A 17896-nucleotide genomic window follows, 5' to 3' on the forward strand; every position below is an offset into this window, starting at 1 on the left:
ACACCAGTGGGCGCCAAATTAAAGAGAAAATAAAGCATCTAATTTAAAAATATCTTTATTGTACCATTACACCAGCAGGGCAGAACATTTTAATGTCAATATATGCTTCCATTAAAACTCATAATTTATACATCTACAATATGCAAACATTTAAGTTAGTTTAAAACTAAAACTTAAGTATTCCATATAAATCAATATGTGAGATGACTAACTCCAAATGTTCAAATCTCTACTTGGTAGATACCCTCCCCCTGAATATAGCTTAAAGTCTGATTTGTCAGTGTTGATTTGTAAAGAAAAGAAATGAACAATGGCAGATTATCTAAAGTGCTTTCTTGTTTGATCAGCTTTGGTGAAATAATATGTGCATGTCCATAACAAAGCAACACAGAAAAATGATGTTGCCAAAAATGAATCAGTTCATCGGTGGTGATGGAATTCAGCCATGGATTGATGCTAAAGTCCACTGCAGAGTCACATTAAAAAAATAAAGAAATAAAGAAAAAAGGCACTGGTTATTCTTTAAGTGAGGCTGTTCTCATCTTCACCCAGAGAGAAGATGCTCAAGTCTCCACATCGAACTCTGTGTTTTGACTTTGCACGACTATCTCCATCTTCAATGGTGCTGGACTCTTGCCAGCGTCCTCGATTTGAATGTCTGGAGGAACTGAAATAGGAAAATACAGATTGTGACACAAGTATGACACAGCGCTAACAGGGACAGTTGCAGGTTGTAGTAGGTACTTCTACACTAAGACAGACATTAATTTAAAAGGCTCCTAAGAATTGTTGTTTGGAGGTTAAAATTTCATGTCCTACAGGTGAAATTACACAGCACAAAATTCTGGCACTGCAAACATGCCCAGGAAACACAAATTCAAAGTCTGATAAATACAGACAACAGCAATTTAAAGCAAGTGATTGAGTAATACCTGCTCTCTGGTATTAGGCGGAGTGTCCGGTAAAGTTCGGTTGTGGATGGCACAGCAGCATTTAGAGTAGGTTTCGGAGTGGAGAACGTAGCGTAGGTTGATGATTTGGTCAGTTCAGCTTTCGTGGAAGACATCCTCATCTCTGGCTCACTTCCTGCAATTTCAAGGGACATTGAGATTTAAAGAAGGAAAAAAGGTTTTTGGTGCTTAAATCCAATATTACTAAATTTTTTCATATTGTCCATTTTCTTTTTTTTAAATAACATAGACTTACTGATTGATAAGGCACTTTGACCATCAGACGAGGAACATCTCCTACGATCTGTGAAGGGAGTCATGTTCAAAAACTGATTTTTGAGCCAAGAAGCACGGTCCTCCTCAAAGGCCTTTTTCTGTGAAATACAAAAAAGACTAAAATAAATACAATGCACTTACAACCCCTGTGGTATATGCAGAATAACATTGGTAACACAGACATGAGTACCTCTCGCCCCAGGCGAATGGCAGCCTCTGTGAAGTTCTTTCTCTCCCTTTCAAAGTTTCTCTTCTGTTCCTCAAACAGCCTCCATTCCTCTTTGAGACGCTCTTTCTCCTCCAGTGTGTAGCAGTCATTAAGAAGAGCCGCAGTCTCATCGTCAAATGATGTGTTGAGTTGTTGCTACACAGACAGAAAGAGATGAATGTGTTTATTATTTTAGAACAAATTATTCTTCATTCTGTCCAAATAACATTCACTAATGACATGTACAACAGACGTGCTCATTCAGCTAAACTCCTATTTTGTACCTTAATTTACACTCATCATGAGAAGCCTCATTTGGTATAATTGGTATGAATCTGTGCTAAGCAAAGGTTTAATCTGCACAGACTAACTGACTATCTCTGGTCTTAAATCAGCAGACACTGACCTGCAGGAGTTGTTGTTGCGTATGAATGAACTCTTTGCACTGCTGGACTTCACACCTCATCCTTTCCATCTCATCTTCATGCGTCTCCCTTGGTATCACCTCTTTATTGGACTCCAGCTGATTCTGTGCTTGAGATGCTTTGCAAACAGAAACACCCACAGTTGATAAACTTAATTTTCTTCCAGGTATACTGCATGGTTGTAAATGATGGAACAGCTTTACATATTTTCAGAATCCAACTTTTTAATAACTTCACAATAGTACACCACAATTATTTAAGTATTTCAGGGTATGTGGCCATGCAGTGTGTACCTTGGCTGTCTAACTTCTCCATGTGGTTCCTCAGTTTACGCCACTGCTGGCGAATGCTGTTGGTGAGCTGCTCCCTAGCATGCTCACAGGACTGGTCCAGTGTTTCCCTGCTTGAGTCCCCCATCTTCTCCTCCCCATCTGAAACAGCCTGAGCAAAACAAAAAGAAACAGGATGACTTCTCAATGTAAAAGCATCCCATCTCACTAAATCTGACAAACATGAACAGCTTGTACGAGTAATGATTGATAAAAAATTATGAATTTGAACAGAAACCAAGCACCTTGAACATTATTTACTAATCTTCCCATCAAGCTTTTAAACTCCTCAAACCCATCTAACATCTAACTTTTTTGGGTATTTAAAAAAAAAGAAGATAAAAATACCTGCTCTTGGCTGTCATCAGAAGTGGCTCCTTTGTTTGAGGACCGACATGGACTCAGGATATGTATCATCTCCTTCTTCATCTGCTGGAGGACTTTCTTAAGCTCAGCGTTCTCTAGCATCAAGGACTTCTGACTGGCCTCATAGTCACTGAGCAAGGACTTGTACATCTCACCTTCATGGCTGCAAGGAACCATTTACAGATTCAGTTCATCTGATTGACCTTGCGCATTATACAAATTCGATGGTTAACCAGTGACAAGATGCCTTTCATGATACCTGGCTGTCGCCTTTGCAGTCTTCCAGTGGCTCCTTTTCCCATCTGAACGTCCCAAGCAATTTAGGACATCAATAGCTAAAACAGGAAAGGGAAAAGAAGTTGTTCTGAAACGTCCAGAATAAAAGATGAAAAAGCTATCACATGCCAGGTATTTATTAGATACATATATTTATGCCACAGATGAGCATGCTTACCTATTTTTTTATCCTTCCTCTCAACCAGAAGCTGGCTGAGTCGTTCCTTGAGCTTTGCAGCTTCTCTCTCTTTTCTCTTGGCATCATGACTGTACTGAGAGGCACGACTGGCAATGATACTTTGGAGCTTCTGAACCTGCAATGTATAAATGAATTACGAGAGTTTGCCAGGCTTCTGAATATACACTTCCACACTCTGTAAAACAGAAAACGTGTGTTGCTGGTTATAAAAGGAAAGGAAGTCTACCTCATCTTTTTCAGTTTTCAAGCAGCTCTGCAAAGTCTTGATTTTGAGTTGCAGCTGCCTCTCTGTCTCATGTAGGCCTGACTTCTCCCTTAAGGATAGTTCCAACTGATCCTGGAAGGAAATACACATAAGTCCTATTATGAGCACAGGGAGATGGGAATGTTTTGTACAAGCAATCAGTTCAGGGTTGAAGCTCCAAGAGCAGATTCCTGAGCAAAACCCCAACCTAACACTGGTATGTGCAATCTGAGGATTTAATAAGACAGACTGTAAACGTACCAACAATATCCACACATATAGACCAGATATTCACCGTTTTTATCTCCTTTCTGAAGAACCTGAAAACATGTGCTTTAAAAGTGTAATCCAAACTAATGTGCCTCCTGTACCATTCCTTACTCCTCATCATTGAGAAACTTATAACCTTGACTTTTTCTTGGTGGGTTTAGACAGAAGAGGTATGTTTAGCCAAGAGATAAGAAAACATGACTGTCATGAGCGAGGAGCATCTTATCAGTACATTTACTGTATACGTAATTGTTGTGTCTTCTTTCTGCTTGCTAGTGGCCAGACCTTTTATTACTGTACCTTTACACCAGGACACATACAGTCTGTGGGTACACAGGGTGTTGAATCCAAAGAGATATGACAAAAGACACTTTTGTCTAGTACTGTAATTAGACTAGGAAAGAAGTAACCCTGAGATGCTCCTATCATACATGCCTTGAGTCTGGAATTGCTCGTCTGCATGTGCTCCAAGGTGCTGGATTTCTTCAGCTGTTCTTTCTCCAGCTCCTCTAAATTGCACATATTTCGTCTGTGAATCTGCAGCAGCTCATACATGGCATTCAGGGCTGGCACTGTGTTTAGACCGGCTCCCCCTGGTGAGCTGGCCTCGATACATGTGGAAGAGAGGCCCAGTGAGGCAAGCTCCTATGAAAGAATGGGAACTTTTGTCAGTGTCCTGGTTTTGTAGTAAATTATTCCTGAAGAAATCAAATATAATGTGAGGGTGTACCCATACAAATGTATTTTATTTTATAACAGATGAACAAAACCTGGGCATTTCCATACCTGATTGATGTATAAAATGCACTGAGGAATATTGTCCTCTGTGCAAAAGGCACTTATCACACTGTAGGAACTTTTGGACAAGGGCAAAGATGAGTACATTGACACAAGGTTGTTCTGTCTCGAGGGTGACATTGTCACATGCGATATGCTGGAGATCTCATAGTTTCCTAAACAAAATAAAAATTAAAAATTAAAAAAATAGAACAGAGACATGGAAATTATGGACAGAGTGGTTGCATTACATCTATTGTACTTTCTCTTATTATAGACAGGGTTGAATTAGGTTGCTGCTTCAAAATTAGAACATAAATATGGGTCACAGCTAGCAGATTCCAAAAAAAGCATAGCTGATGGGTCTTTCCATATTTATAGTGTTCTGCCAGATACAGAGGAGAAAAATGTACCCATTGATGTCTCTGTTGGCACACTTGTCCACCACTCTCCCATGTCATCGACACATCAGGACACAGGGATGTGAGGTCATTAGTTATCAACCGGGAGGTGGATTAGCAGTCAGGCGGTAGATCAGAGGCTCCCACTGGAACAGAGCCCTGGAATAGAGCATCAAGCCATGATACAGAGCACCAACAGATAATCTGGGTTGCTGCTTCACCCACACAGGATTAACTGTCAGTTGTGTATCAGTGGGGGGTTAGATTGTAGTTTAAGAGGGCCCTCCTATTGGCCACAGGCATCTAAATTGCACGATAGTAAGATGATCTCAGCTACAAGCCAATGGATTTACAAAAATAAATATGAGGGAATCCATTAGAGAGGGGCTAAGTAACAGCCCCCTCTCTAATGGATATAAAATACAAAAAAAAATAGTGTGCATACATTTGTTTTTGGACTTTTGTGCCTTCGGGACCATTTTATTATCTTGACATGTTGCTGTGAAACAAGCTGAACCAGATATGTACACCTGCCGCTCCCACAGCTTTCCTATGTACTTGAAATGTTTCAACTTGTGCTCGGGGACTGTCAAGCACATTGTGTTGATGAACAAAAGAGGAAAACCTACCTGTCTTGTTAAGTAATACAACAATAACAGCGTGAGTGCACCGTGTTGGTGAGGACATAACTACCAGTCAGTGACAGCCATGTCAATATGCATCATAGCAAACGCACTCTGCAATATTCTTATCTAACAGACCAGAAAAGATACACAACTTTTATCTAAATTGCTCCTGGGGATGGGAGTGGTGGGGTAAGTCAAGCGTGCCTCTGCTTAATGTAGTTTACCTTAACGTTATATACTGACATTAAACATGACCGCATACATTAAAGTTACTGTTAGGTTAGCTAGACTTACGTTACAAGGTAACGTCTGTTCGGTTCGCTAACGTTAGCTGGTTTGCTAAATTAAAAGGTAACAGTGCGACAATTTACCGACGTTAACGTAAGTAGTGAGTACACTTGAGCTAGGTAACTCAGCCAAACATTCCTCGTCCGTAAGATGAATTTGGCCGTAGCTAAGTTGCTGAATCCTAACATAGTACGTTAACTGCTACAAACGTTAGCTTGATACGTTACTCTGGAGCGTCTGCTAACCTGCAGAAGAGCTATGCTAAGTTAAACATACTCACGGCGTGAAATGGGTCAACTCAGTCCGATAGCTGACAAGTTCGGCGATGCCGACAAAATCAGCAAAATACTCCTTCAACGAAAACACCCGCGACTGCCGTGTCGAGTTCAGCTGTCACCATGTTTTCGTCAAAAACAAGCGAAAAACCTCACCGATATTAATCTGAACGCAGTCAGTCAGTCGGAGATCCACACACCGTACTGTAGGTAAGCTCAGGCTGCAGCAGCGGTTGGTTGTGTTTTTTGAAGTCTAGTCCTCCGCCGGCTGCAAAACAAACGCCATTGTTATTGGAGGCAGGGTTGTTAAGCAACCAGTATGTGAGCCGTACATTGGATGTGAACGACGATTATGCAAATAAGAAACGCTGTCAGGTGTCGAAAGGCACTGTAATGGCATCCCTGTGGCAGCTAGAGGTAAGTGTCACCTCCACAGTGCTGCAAGATCTCTCTTCACAATACTGTCTACTTTCTAAATACAGTACACGCAGCTGACATTTATTTGCGTGATAAACGACATATTTTTACTGGCTTTGTTATTACTTAAGTAGGCCATGTTAAAATAGTGTACAAAAGTTTTAGGTACTTGAAGGGAACATGCTTGTCCCACAATTCAATACTTTGTAGAGACCTTTGGATGGTGTGATACATATATTTTCTTTGGTGAAAGTATTAGAATAATATAATCTGAACAAAAGTCAGAATGAACTTAATTGGCAAATAAAGAAAAATCATTTGGTCAGAGATGGAAAAATACACAGAAGCAGTGCAAAACTACAAAAGTCAAACCATTAAGACAGTCAGTTTAGTTCATATATCAGTATAGTCAAATACAGAAAAATATGCACAGAAAATATTTACAGTACAGCTCTTTCTTGGAAGGAAAAGTTACCCACCACTGGACTGAGGAGGAATTGTGTTTGGTAATGCATATTAATACTGAAATACTTATTGAGAATATCACATTGGCTCTTTCAAAGTGGCCATATAACAGTCTTGATTAAAAATTTTTTTCTTTACTTCATCAGTTTTCAGCAAGTCAGGTGAAACCAAAACAACAAAAAACACATGCTACATCTCCTCACTTCATCCAAAACAGCAGCATGGAGAGAGGCAGCAGGACGCTGACTCTTCATCATTCTGGTATCTTCCAGACTCAGGCTGGTCCCTGCACTCTGCTATGAAGGCCTGAAGCTGGGACACTGGCACCTTTTCTCGCTGGTGATGCTGGAGGAACCATTGTACAGTCAAAAATCACAACCAGGTACAAAGATAAATAACATTTCTGTATGGCAAAATGTTGATGCAATAAATGTGCAGGTGGCTCAGACTGACCTTGATGGTCTCATAGGTGTCAGTGATGAGAGCGATAAACAGGCTGAGCACCATGTAGATGAAGAGGGAGATGAAGGAATAGAGGTAGAGTCTGCTGAAAAACCATACCATGTAGCTCTTATCTCTCATCTTCAGGAAGGTGGCATACATGTCGTCACCGTTGATGAGAGAGAAGAGGCACTCTGTCACCCTGTCCAGTGTTCGGAACTGGAAAAAAAAACGATTTGGTAATGGAGTTTCAGTGATAGCTGCATCACCAGAACAGAGCATCGCAATACTTGGGAGAATTTATTAGGCAAATAGATTGTGATTGCTTGAAATAGATTGTGATTCTAATTTTCATACTTTGTCATGGTAAGGGCCAAGCACAATCCAGCCGCAGAAGCAGTATCCAAGGTAGATCATGGCTGCACAACAGCAGAATCGGATCACATTTGGGAAAGCTGCTCTCAGGGTTAAGATTAAGATCTAGAAAGGAATAAAAGTGTTCAGTTCCTTTGGATATGAATTTGCTATTTTCATCAGGTTGGCTCATGCATTATGTAAAAACAAAAAGCAGTGCCTGGGAAGTTCTTACGTTGTATTTCTTGAAGAAACCAAGGTAACGGATCACACCGACCCAGATAAGCATTGTGGCTGTTCCCAGCAAGATACTACAGACATCATAGTTTGTCAGGAACTGCCAAAGAAATGAGAGAAGGACAACTGAATAAACATCAGTACCATGTAATTTTCTTACATCAAACTACAAACATAAGGGCCTTTAATAATTTTTTCAATCAATTATAAATTATGAGTGTTGATTTCCAACCATTTAGCTAATCAGGTTTCCATTCATCCCAACATTCCTACAGTGAAAATACAGCCAGTGAAGCTCAGTGTAAAAACAAACCTTTGTTTGTATTCCAATTTTGAGCGCTGACCCAGAGATGGCCAATGCGTCGCTGACAATAATAAGGATGTACCAGCCATTCACAAACTCCATGCGGTCTGACCAAGAGACAATTTTATTGTAGTACGCATGGAAGAATGTGTTGAACTCCTGCATAAGAGACATGAACGTTTAGTAAAATACATCAATTAGATCAATACACTCGAACCTTTTTACCTGATGAGGAGGTGCTGACTTTTTCAGGGCTGTAGTCAGTATTTTATAAATACCGAGGTGCATGAATCCCTCAAAATTTTGACCAGACAACAAAAAAGTGTCTAAAACAGATCAAATATATATTCTTTAAAGCGAGGATACTGCCAGGATTATAGTGTTGGGAGGGAAATACTATCTCCATTATTTGTTTCTTGTTGGCTTAAAAGTAGACATGTTTATATAGACTGAATCTAGCTTATTCAAATACCCAATATACACAGGTTATTAATTATGGAACGTAAACTGGTTGCTAAGCCCCACCACCAACAAATTCCCAGAAATAATACAGAGCAGATGACCTCAGTGTACTACAGCTACAGCTCTGCCTCTCATGCTGGTTTGCATATTAAATGTTATGCTGATTAATTAATTAAATCAGTAATAAATTACTGACTGAATGATCTAGTGTCTTAAACCAGTGACTAAGCAATCGATTTACTTGTTTGTCAAATTGTAGCTTACAAACTGAAGTTGGACGCCATTGATGACAGATCGTGTGCAGAGGATGAGAGAGGTGAAACAGGCAAGGATGACCACTGAGTCAAACCACAAGAGGAGATAATCGTTCTTCCCAGCTGGAAATGAGAGCCACACATCGAAGGTTAGATGTTGCATTAACAGATTTTGTTATTGTTATGTATACATGACTGTGACATAATACGATTTGTCCAATCTTGGAGAAATCAGATGCTCTGTTAGATCACACAGGTATCAAGGTTACAGAACAATGTCTCTGTGCCCCCTGCTGACTTTTTGAAGCAATGACAACTATCAGTAATTTGTTGGTATCAAAAAGCTTGAAGTATGGGTTCAATTTACAGCATGAGATTGAAAAAAAAACAACAACAACTTACAAGTGTCTTTCACGTTCAAGTCTCTGCATTCGTTAATTCTGACATCATTTTCAACATCAACATTGATCTTTCCACTGTGTGCACGGTTGTCAAACACGATCTGTGTAAAAACCGAGGTAAGGAATTTGTTAGGGACACGGCACAAGTCATTCCTGAGCATGGAAAATGTGATTTGGCAAACTATTACTCTGTGAATTCATTCTGTCCGACAAGCTGAAATCAGGGTGTGGCAGGGTTAGGGTTAGGGTTAGTTTTCAAACACTGTCACCAACCATTATGTGGAAGTCATAACAGTCTGGTAGCTCATGGTGCCGCACAGTCTGGAGATTGATGGTTTTCAGTGTTAGGTAGATGGTCACTGATAGCAGCCTGAGCACACAAACATATGTTAGCAGGCAGCACTCATAACACCTGGCATGAAACCAGTATTTTCAGTTTAGTCACCTTTTGAAATCTAAAGAGAAGTTGAAGTGTGTTGCCAAACTGCTGTTGTCAAACGACTGCACAGGATATATGGAAACACAATCTGAGAGAAGGAAACACAGGCAATCTGTTCAAAAGTGGCCAGATTTCATTTGGCATGATTCAGCATTCATTCCTCCAACTGCTGTTAACAGTACGAGCTTCCTCTTTTCATGGAGTCACAAGTAAATCCACATTGTGATTATGTTCCATTCTTACTATGAATCAGCTTCCAGAAATACATCTTGCATAAAAAAAAGAATGAAACAATATGGATATAACTCAAAGGAGCTTCTGGACTTAAATACACAAGTTCCGCAGTTAGTTATGACTCTATTGGACAATAAAATAAATATTTTTTTGTGTTTTATATATCAGTTTTGCGTCTTAGTACCTTTATCAATATGTGGATCAATGTGAAAGGTCTCATTGCCAGGATCAATGCTGCTGTTTCTGTAAAACTCTTGACAGATAGACAAAGGAGTGTAGTTGCCATCAACCTTCTCGTATACCAGATTACCTACGGTCAGGTTTTGGATATTGATGTACTGAAAAAAATATGTGAAGAAGAGTGAAACACGTTATTTTAATTTAACAAAATTGTAATTTTGCCATGAAATCCCATTGTGATATAACAGTACCCTGTTGATAATGTAGTTGATGTGATCATACACATCTGCTCTCGTGTAAAGTGCATAGCTTCCCAGCCGGTGATCTTTGTATCCTTTCAGAAACAGATGTCTGAAGGTCATCAGATTTTCATCTTTGAAGGTGACCATCATTTCGTTGCTCAGGCCAAAAGACACTAACTGCTCGGAAAAGAGGAAAATAGTGTGTATGTGAGACAAACAGATATTCACCCTCTGCACTCATTCATTGTTACTTGTAACTAGAGTCCTTAAATTAATTGTAATTTAAGGACTCTATACCCTACCTGGATTGTGATGATGGCAATTTTGAATATCTGCAACATCAGTTTCCATGGTTTGCGACCTCTGGCTCTGTATTTCTCACAGGGGTTCATGAAGAAGTACTTGAGCCTTCGTCTGAAGTCGTCCACCACCTTTGACTCCAGACTGCGAGTGCTCCATCTGTGGTGGCTATTTTGCCCCCTCTCCTCTGATCTCACTAAAGGTTGAGAGTCCTCCATTATACTGAAGTGCAGGATAGAATTTTACTATTAGTGTTTGTCTTCATATTTTTCGTAAAAGGTTCATACATACATTAGAAATGTGTTTGAAATAAGGTAAGGCCTTAGCCATTCCAGTCATTCTGATGTTTATCAAACTGGTTCTCCTGCGCAAGCACACTGCCATTCTTCCCTTCTTGTCTTTACAGCATTACTCTGTAGTCCAAACTAATTGCATTAAAATAAGCTGTAACACCATAGGAAATCACAAAGGTGTGTGTTTTTCAGTGTCTCTTGGCCATTTTTAGCTCAGATGTAGCTTATTGTAGAAGACTTGCCAGCAACAGCGAGCAGAAATGAGACAGCAAATGTACAGACTTCAACCACTTATGTAAGAAAGCTCTTTTTATATCATACTTTTAAATTTAAACTATGTAGAAAAATCATGACAACAAAGAGAAATAAATAAAAGTTAAATGCTAATTGTAGATACTGTTGTCATGTGACTACATATATTTTTATAACCCCTTGCTAAAACATATACATACACATACACATACACACAAATACATATATGAATATAATAGATATGAATACATACGTATAAATTTATTACCTGCTAACACCTGCAGTGCACCACAGAGCAACTAGTCCAAAAGGGGCCTCATCACTGTCTGTGAAGACTGGGCGGTGCAGTCACCACACCAGCCTCCCACCGCGGTGACTGACATTCCACTGCGTCATTTTAAGCTTTTCCAGTTTTTCCAAAGCAAAAGGAGAACACCCAGTTACAGCATCTCTGCACATCCAGAAGCTAATGATGTGTGCTTCTGCAGTCTGTCAGCAATCTAAGTTTGAATTTGACATCATCAATTAATGTGTTGCAAGAACTGTCAAGATACTATTTTGCAGATTTGAACTGAAAGCAAATGAGTCGATGGTTGTAGGATTTCCTAACGTGTCTTATTAATCAGCAAAATCAGTAATATGTCCTCACTATCTCAGGTGAAATCAGCCAAGATAAATAAAACTAAACTCCAACTGTTTTCTTAATCACCACATGGTGAAAAAAAAATGTACCAGTGCGTTCAATTCACACTGAAAACCTTTAGTTGGCAATAGATTATTGTACAAGACCAATGAACGAAGTAAAAAGCGGGACATGGTTCGTATTTCACAATATTTTTTTGTGATTCACGACTTCTGTAGTGATGAAAATGCAAGGCTACTTCTTCTTGACTTAATGCTGCACAGAACGAAGTGGAAAACATCATCTGAAGTTACACAGCTCTGGTCAAAGGCAGCAAATCTTAAAAGATCAGACTGGCTCATCACACACATACATGCTCAAGTAGTCATTCCAGTGTATATGACATGTTTTTTCTCACTGCACCTAAACTGTAGCTGCCGTGTCTTCACAATATACAGTTCATCAGGAAGTCACATCTTTAATAAGAGGAGGAGGAAAAGTTAAAGATGTAAGTCAGATTTTCTTAGCTCATGACATTTTGGGCAGGGAACTGAACTTATTATTGCCGTCTTGCCTTAAATGTGTCCTGTGTCTGTGATTTAATATAATAATTTTGTCAAATTAAACTTTATTTTATTTAGGCACAGTTCTTGCACAGTTCTGCGTGAACATTCAACATTTGGCTTCTTATGTTTGATTTTTAAAAAGGATTTAGTAGAAAAACATATATTTATATTCTCGAAACTAAGGTATCGTATTGGCCTCATACCAAAACTAAGGTAACAGATTAGCACAAGTATTAAAAAACCCCAGCCACAGTGACAAAATGTGTCTATTTTCTCTTCAAAAAGCTGATTGGTATAGTGCTAACATTTAGTAGTAGATCCCATGTGGAGCAATTCTCAGAAACTGCCTAATCAAAGGCAAGAGCAACACCAAAAAAACACAACAAGAGAGTGTTTGTATATGAGTTGAGTGGTTGTCCCTTTAACTGCATGAGAACTGTCTTATGGACACATGAAGTTAAAAGATGCTCCTGTGTGATGTCGGCGTGAGTGAGCGTGACCGGAGGGGCTGGAAGTTTGGGTCCCCGCCGCTGCTGCTACACCCTGGCGTTGTGGAATCCATGTTAGAGGGGGGTTCGACCGCCACCTCATCCGGCAGCGGAGGAGCTCCCGGGTCTCCGGGCCTCGGGAGGCTGGAGGACGAAGCTGCAGCAATGCTAGCACCTGAGATAGACGGCAAGTCTCCACCTTTCTGTAACGATGGCAGATTGAGTGAGCCTGCTATGTCTGAAGTGGAAGGGCTTCGTTCTCCATCGGGGTGGAAGAGCAGGGTGGAGTTGTTTGAAAACGTGTCGCTGGTTGTGCTCGGACTGCTGAGGTTGCTGTCAGATGAGGAACTAGAAGCCCCTGCTGAGGAGTGACAGATGAACAGAGGAAAAGTGGGACAGAAAATTGAATTAAAAATTTCAAAACATAGAACAGATTTAAAACACACAATAGATCTCATTATGGTTTGGCCTAATAACCTCTGAGAGACTCCATCTTCTCATTTTTGGCCCTCTGCACCTCGTCCGTGATCTTGGTGATGATAAAGTTTTGCGAGCGCAACTCCCTGATGGAGTCAATCAAGGCATCCAGGCCCCGGGGGTTTTCAGCCAGGATATCCAACAACATGGCCGTCCTCTTGGTCTGTGTGGTCCTGCAGCCGATTTCCTCCGCATCGTCCCGCGTCAGGATCCTGCGAGAGCGCAGGTAGTCGAGGTGGCGTTCGGCTCTGATCTTGTCGCAGAGGTAGTGCCGCAGTCTGGTCAGCACCTGGAAATCCACATCCACAGCAGCCATGAGGGAGAGGCAAAAGGGGAACTGTTAAAGCCCTTAACAGAAAGAGTAATTCTTTATATGTGGACAAAGAACCAAAACAACAACTACAGCTGGTTATAGTGTAAAAAGTCTACAGCGAGTAGTTTGAAATCACAAAAACTGGTTCTTCTTTCCATGGGATATAGTTCTTTATCCTGGTTTCAGCCACTGGTACTGCTTTTGATCATGCAGGCAGACCATACCTTGTCTGTATTTACAGAAAAAAAGTACACTCACACCTCCAGCCTGTGTGTTCAACAATGTGTTGTTGTCAAATGTTATAAAGAAATGGGTGTTGATGTGGGCACAGAGAGGGTGTGGTGCTTTATTTCCTCCTTTAACAGGCCTTTAACGCCAAACAGCTTACAAATCAAGTGCTGTCGGTGCTACAATCTGTCCGCACTTTCCACACGCACTCATTTACTGGAAAGGTGATTTACTTGGGAGCCAGGTGTGGCTCATTTATCATACTCACGTCTTTTTTAATCTCTGCCATTTCATCTTCAGTGAGGTGATGAGCATCCATCCCTCTCACCCGCAAAGTGTAAATCCAGGTGTTCCGGGTAACGAATGACGACTAAAATTAGTTACCAAGGTAGTAATAATGAAACAAACCACATCAATAACTTAAATCTGACCGCTGACTAACTTAGCTCCTCATTACTTGTCGTTAGAAGCCGGCATATCTACTGGCCATTCACGTTTTGTGTTTGACGAAGCGAGCGAAAAAAAAAACTCCCCGGACTTCCTGATTGTGTCGAGGTTTTACGTCGACACGAGTGGAGAAGAACAGCGAGCAGAGCCCCCAGTTTCAGACTCAGAGCTAATTTATGTAGACGTTTGTCCAATAAGAAGTCTCTAAAATAGTAAATAATAAATAATAATAATTAAAAAAAGTCTACGTTCAAGGCGACGATAGCAGAAAAAGTCCACTGTTGCCCAACTTCCGTTGCCTTGACTCGTGTGTCGCTGATTTAAAGCGCTTTAAAATGTTCCTAACACAGGTGAAGCTATTCTGATGAACTCCACCGGGTGGCGCTGCTGGACCTCCTCACACACACACACTCACCCACACACACACGCACAGCTACTTTCACACAGTATGTGCCTCAGCATACATTTAGAGATGCATTTCCAGTGGTGGAAAGTAACTGGGCACACTTACTCAGCTGCTCCTACTTAAGTACAGTTTTGATGTACTCCTGAATTAGTTGAGTTTCACTCTTTTATGCATCTTTATACTGCTCCTCCTCTGCATTGCAGAGGGAAATATTTATTCATCTGACAGCTGGAGTTACTAGATGCTTTTCAAATTAAGAATTTATCTTTAAAATATATATAAAATATAAAATACCATGAAAAACTCCTTACAAAGTGCTTTGTCTACTCGCGGCCCCTCGTAATGTCCCAGAAATCTGTGATTTGTTAGTAGATCCACCCCCACCCCTTAAACTTCTCAGATTGTTTATTTAAATCACAGCTAGAGGAGATGATAAGATAGGAGAAAAGAGAGGAAAAAAGAATGCAAATTTGTGTAGCAAACTTTTTTTTTTTTTTTTTTGGTATGAGATTTTTCTGTCCTACCCCATTAATCCTCTCACAAGTCTCCAGATTTATCTTGTGACCTCTGACCTCTAGGTTGGGAAGCACTGAACTAAACTACCTGTCTATGAAGTAGTTAAAACTAAGTTAGTTAGTTAGTTAGTTAGTTCAAACTTAATGTAATTTAACACTACAGCCCAACAATAAATACTTTCTTCATAAAGGCTACAATGTTCTGTGTTTGTCAAAACTATTTTAGATAGGTGTTAGCCACGAAGCAACTGCGATTCAAAAACATCTGATACCTTAGCTTGTCAGATAAGGTATCAGATCAGCCCAGATGTGGTTTTATAGTTTATGTTATAGACTCTTCAGTTATAACACACTATTGATTTGTGTTGTATACTAATATGGTCATCGACCTACAAATGAAATTGAAAGCTCATGGCACGAGATGGCATTAAATTTCAAAGATAGCAGCAGCTGTATAGTTAGCAGTAACTGTAAACTGTTAATGGGGATTGGCATGGAAAGTGTGAATCACAGCATAGAAAACACAGTCTTCCTGAGTGACTTGGTGAACTGCTCTGCATGAGAAGAACAAAACAGCACTCCAGTAAACCTGAAATAAATTGCAAAATGGCAAAACACATGCAGTAAAGATTTTCACTTCCCTCTAATCATGATATGCCATGGACTGTCTGAGTACGGGTGCCCCCGAGGAGATTGTTGTCAGGCTTGTTTTGTCATGTTCTGCAATGTAATATGTACTGTGTAGCTGGAAAACACCATCCCCAAGCAGAAGGATATGCTAACTTTAAATCAGACACAACGCCGGCTGTTGCTCCTGTGAAGGCTTTTCAGTGTAATGATAATGGTTTGAAAGAGAGCGGAAATACAGGCTCCAATATCTGCGCCAGTGCTGTTGCATCCCAGCAATTTCTGGGGGAGAATGGCTACAGAAAGATGCCCTTTAAATGTCAGGTGTTAAAAGGTCAAACTGTACGTGGATCAGCCTCCGTTACACGAGAAAAAAAACTGTGAATTGGCTACAAAGCATCCACAGAAACTGACAATACATGGTCTCTTTTCTCCAGAAAAGCTTCACGCTGATTCCCATCACTCCTGTGAAATAGCAGAGAGCAGTAGTCTGGAAATAATGCCGAATCAGCTGTGAGATACTCAGACAAACACAATGTACTAACTCGTGAGTGGCCTCTGCAGGGAACGAAAGTCGAAGAAAGGGAGTCATTTATAGAAATGATGTAATGAACTGGATTTGCAGTCATATCTAGACAACCCCTACAGACATCCTCGTCTGTGGTGGAGTGTATGACCCGCTCTCACACAACAGCCAGAACAAGCTTGTCTCAGACCTGCTGTGGTTTTACTCTGAGTACCACCGGGGAGGTTTGTCTTCCTTTCCACTCTCTGCAGCCAATATTTATGAGACACAGAGAATTTGAATTCCATATTTTGCCTATGTTTCTCCCTTTTTGGATTTGTAGCTTAGCATGAATGTGTAACGTATCACAAGATGACGTTTTACACTTCTCTCCTTTTCTCCGTCATCTGTCTGCCCACCCACCTTTTAATTTGACTGGTCTCCACGTCCCATTACATGTCGTCCTCGAGGCCGGGGGACGTGTAATTAACTAAAACTATGGACTGATTTAATTTTAGTAGGATGCTGCGCAGTATCAACCATAAGTGGATAACAAAGATAAAAGCCTTGTCTCCCTGATAGGATAATCTCCAGAATGGGTAATTACATGTTACATAACATCTTTTATCTCTTATAGCTGCAATGGATGACCACAGGAGCTTGACAGCAAGATGAAAGAAAATGCTTCAAATGTGGTCATTCATACTGTAAAATGTTTCATTGTTATGGCTGTCAGAAAAGAAATACATTTATGCATGTGCTGTCTTTCCAAGAATTAGATGAAGAGACTGATACCTCTCTCATGTCTCTGTGTTAGGTATGGGACTGAGGCAAGAAGCAATTAGCTTTACATTGCATAAAGACTGGAAAGAGGGGGAAACTGCTAACCTGGCTGTGTCCGCACTCACTTTTTTTTTTCGTATCTTTGTTTAATTTGCATATAAACAGAAATGTTAGACGACTTGTGGTTTCATGGGGAGTTAGCCTACATTATGTAACTTTTTTCTTGGCAAAACAGTGGCCAGGAACAATTACTTCCCTCAAGTCTGGTCATGCCAGCAGTTACATTTTCACAGAAAAATCGCCTCAGTTCAGATGTGCTCGTGGGGGCCAAATTATTCCATGTGAGTTTAGCTTTGATGAACTTGACATGACACGTGCAAATTCCATTAAAAATTAACAGCAGGCCTTTTTAAACATTAATATTAGAATTAATATAATTTAAGATACACTGATGCCAGGCTGAGCGTCAAGCAGGTCAGTTTAATATGCAACTGAAATCCTTTCCAAGTCCTCCAGCTGCCTGTTATATATCTGATGTTCCTCTTACCTAACATGGTTCTGCAAATTCTTTATATTACAGCTTTGGAGGGGAAAGTTTCCACTCCAAACCACAACAGTCAGCAATTTCCAGGCATCGGTGAATGCACCGAGCTCATGCTTGTTCGCTCTTCATCTGCCTGAGCTGGCACTGATTCAAACTGGCTCTGGTAACCTCAGTTAGATAAGAAGGAGGA

The 17896-nt window shown here is 40.4% G+C and overlaps 3 protein-coding genes and 1 long non-coding RNA gene across 7 annotated transcripts; 1 reads left to right on the forward strand and 3 right to left on the reverse strand.

Moving 5' to 3' along the window:
* Positions 1-66: 66 nt before the first annotated feature.
* Positions 67-6192, reverse strand: ssx2ipa (synovial sarcoma, X breakpoint 2 interacting protein a). 2 transcript variants are annotated; one of them, XM_041054420.1, is made up of 14 exons: positions 6067-6192; positions 4734-4880; positions 4330-4496; positions 3979-4188; positions 3256-3366; positions 3009-3144; positions 2814-2889; positions 2537-2717; positions 2153-2300; positions 1841-1977; positions 1417-1590; positions 1207-1324; positions 933-1086; positions 67-667 (listed from the first exon to the last, which is right to left on the reverse strand). In XM_041054420.1, exons 2-14 carry the CDS (start codon positions 4774-4776, stop codon positions 523-525), a joined length of 1800 nt encoding a protein of 599 aa, XP_040910354.1. In that variant the 5' UTR covers positions 4777-4880; positions 6067-6192; the 3' UTR covers positions 67-522. The 2 variants fall into 2 exon arrangements, with proteins under 2 accessions (XP_040910354.1, XP_040910353.1); XM_041054419.1 differs by lacking the exon at positions 6067-6192 and adding an exon at positions 5916-6042.
* On the forward strand, positions 6167-10862 carry LOC121192657. Of its 2 annotated transcripts, none has more exons than XR_005895235.1 (5): positions 6167-6327; positions 6939-7174; positions 8850-8993; positions 10440-10543; positions 10725-10862. It is a non-coding gene; the product is annotated as an uncharacterized LOC121192657 (long non-coding RNA). The 2 variants fall into 2 exon arrangements; XR_005895236.1 differs by having other exon boundaries at positions 10440-10547; positions 10725-10832.
* On the reverse strand, positions 6997-10858 carry mcoln3a (mucolipin TRP cation channel 3a). Its single transcript, XM_041054422.1, has 12 exons — positions 10643-10858; positions 10350-10517; positions 10103-10256; positions 9691-9772; positions 9519-9615; positions 9247-9346; positions 8855-8967; positions 8138-8287; positions 7823-7924; positions 7591-7713; positions 7246-7452; positions 6997-7137 (listed from the first exon to the last, which is right to left on the reverse strand). Exons 1-12 carry the CDS (start codon positions 10856-10858, stop codon positions 6997-6999), a joined length of 1653 nt encoding a protein of 550 aa, XP_040910356.1.
* Positions 10863-12542: 1680 nt separating the features above from the next.
* On the reverse strand, positions 12543-14655 carry bcl10 (BCL10 immune signaling adaptor). Of its 2 annotated transcripts, none has more exons than XM_041054425.1 (3): positions 14148-14655; positions 13339-13627; positions 12543-13219 (listed from the first exon to the last, which is right to left on the reverse strand). In XM_041054425.1, the coding sequence occupies exons 1-3, from the start codon at positions 14196-14198 to the stop codon at positions 12831-12833; spliced, it is 729 nt and encodes a 242-aa protein (XP_040910359.1). In that variant the 5' UTR covers positions 14199-14655; the 3' UTR covers positions 12543-12830. The 2 variants fall into 2 exon arrangements, with proteins under 2 accessions (XP_040910359.1, XP_040910358.1); XM_041054424.1 differs by having other exon boundaries at positions 12543-13222; positions 14148-14654.
* Between the last annotated feature and the right edge of the window lie 3241 nt (positions 14656-17896).

The sequence above is a fragment of the Toxotes jaculatrix genome, chromosome 14, assembly GCF_017976425.1.
Source record: "Toxotes jaculatrix isolate fToxJac2 chromosome 14, fToxJac2.pri, whole genome shotgun sequence".
Lineage (NCBI taxonomy): Eukaryota > Metazoa > Chordata > Actinopteri > Toxotidae > Toxotes > Toxotes jaculatrix.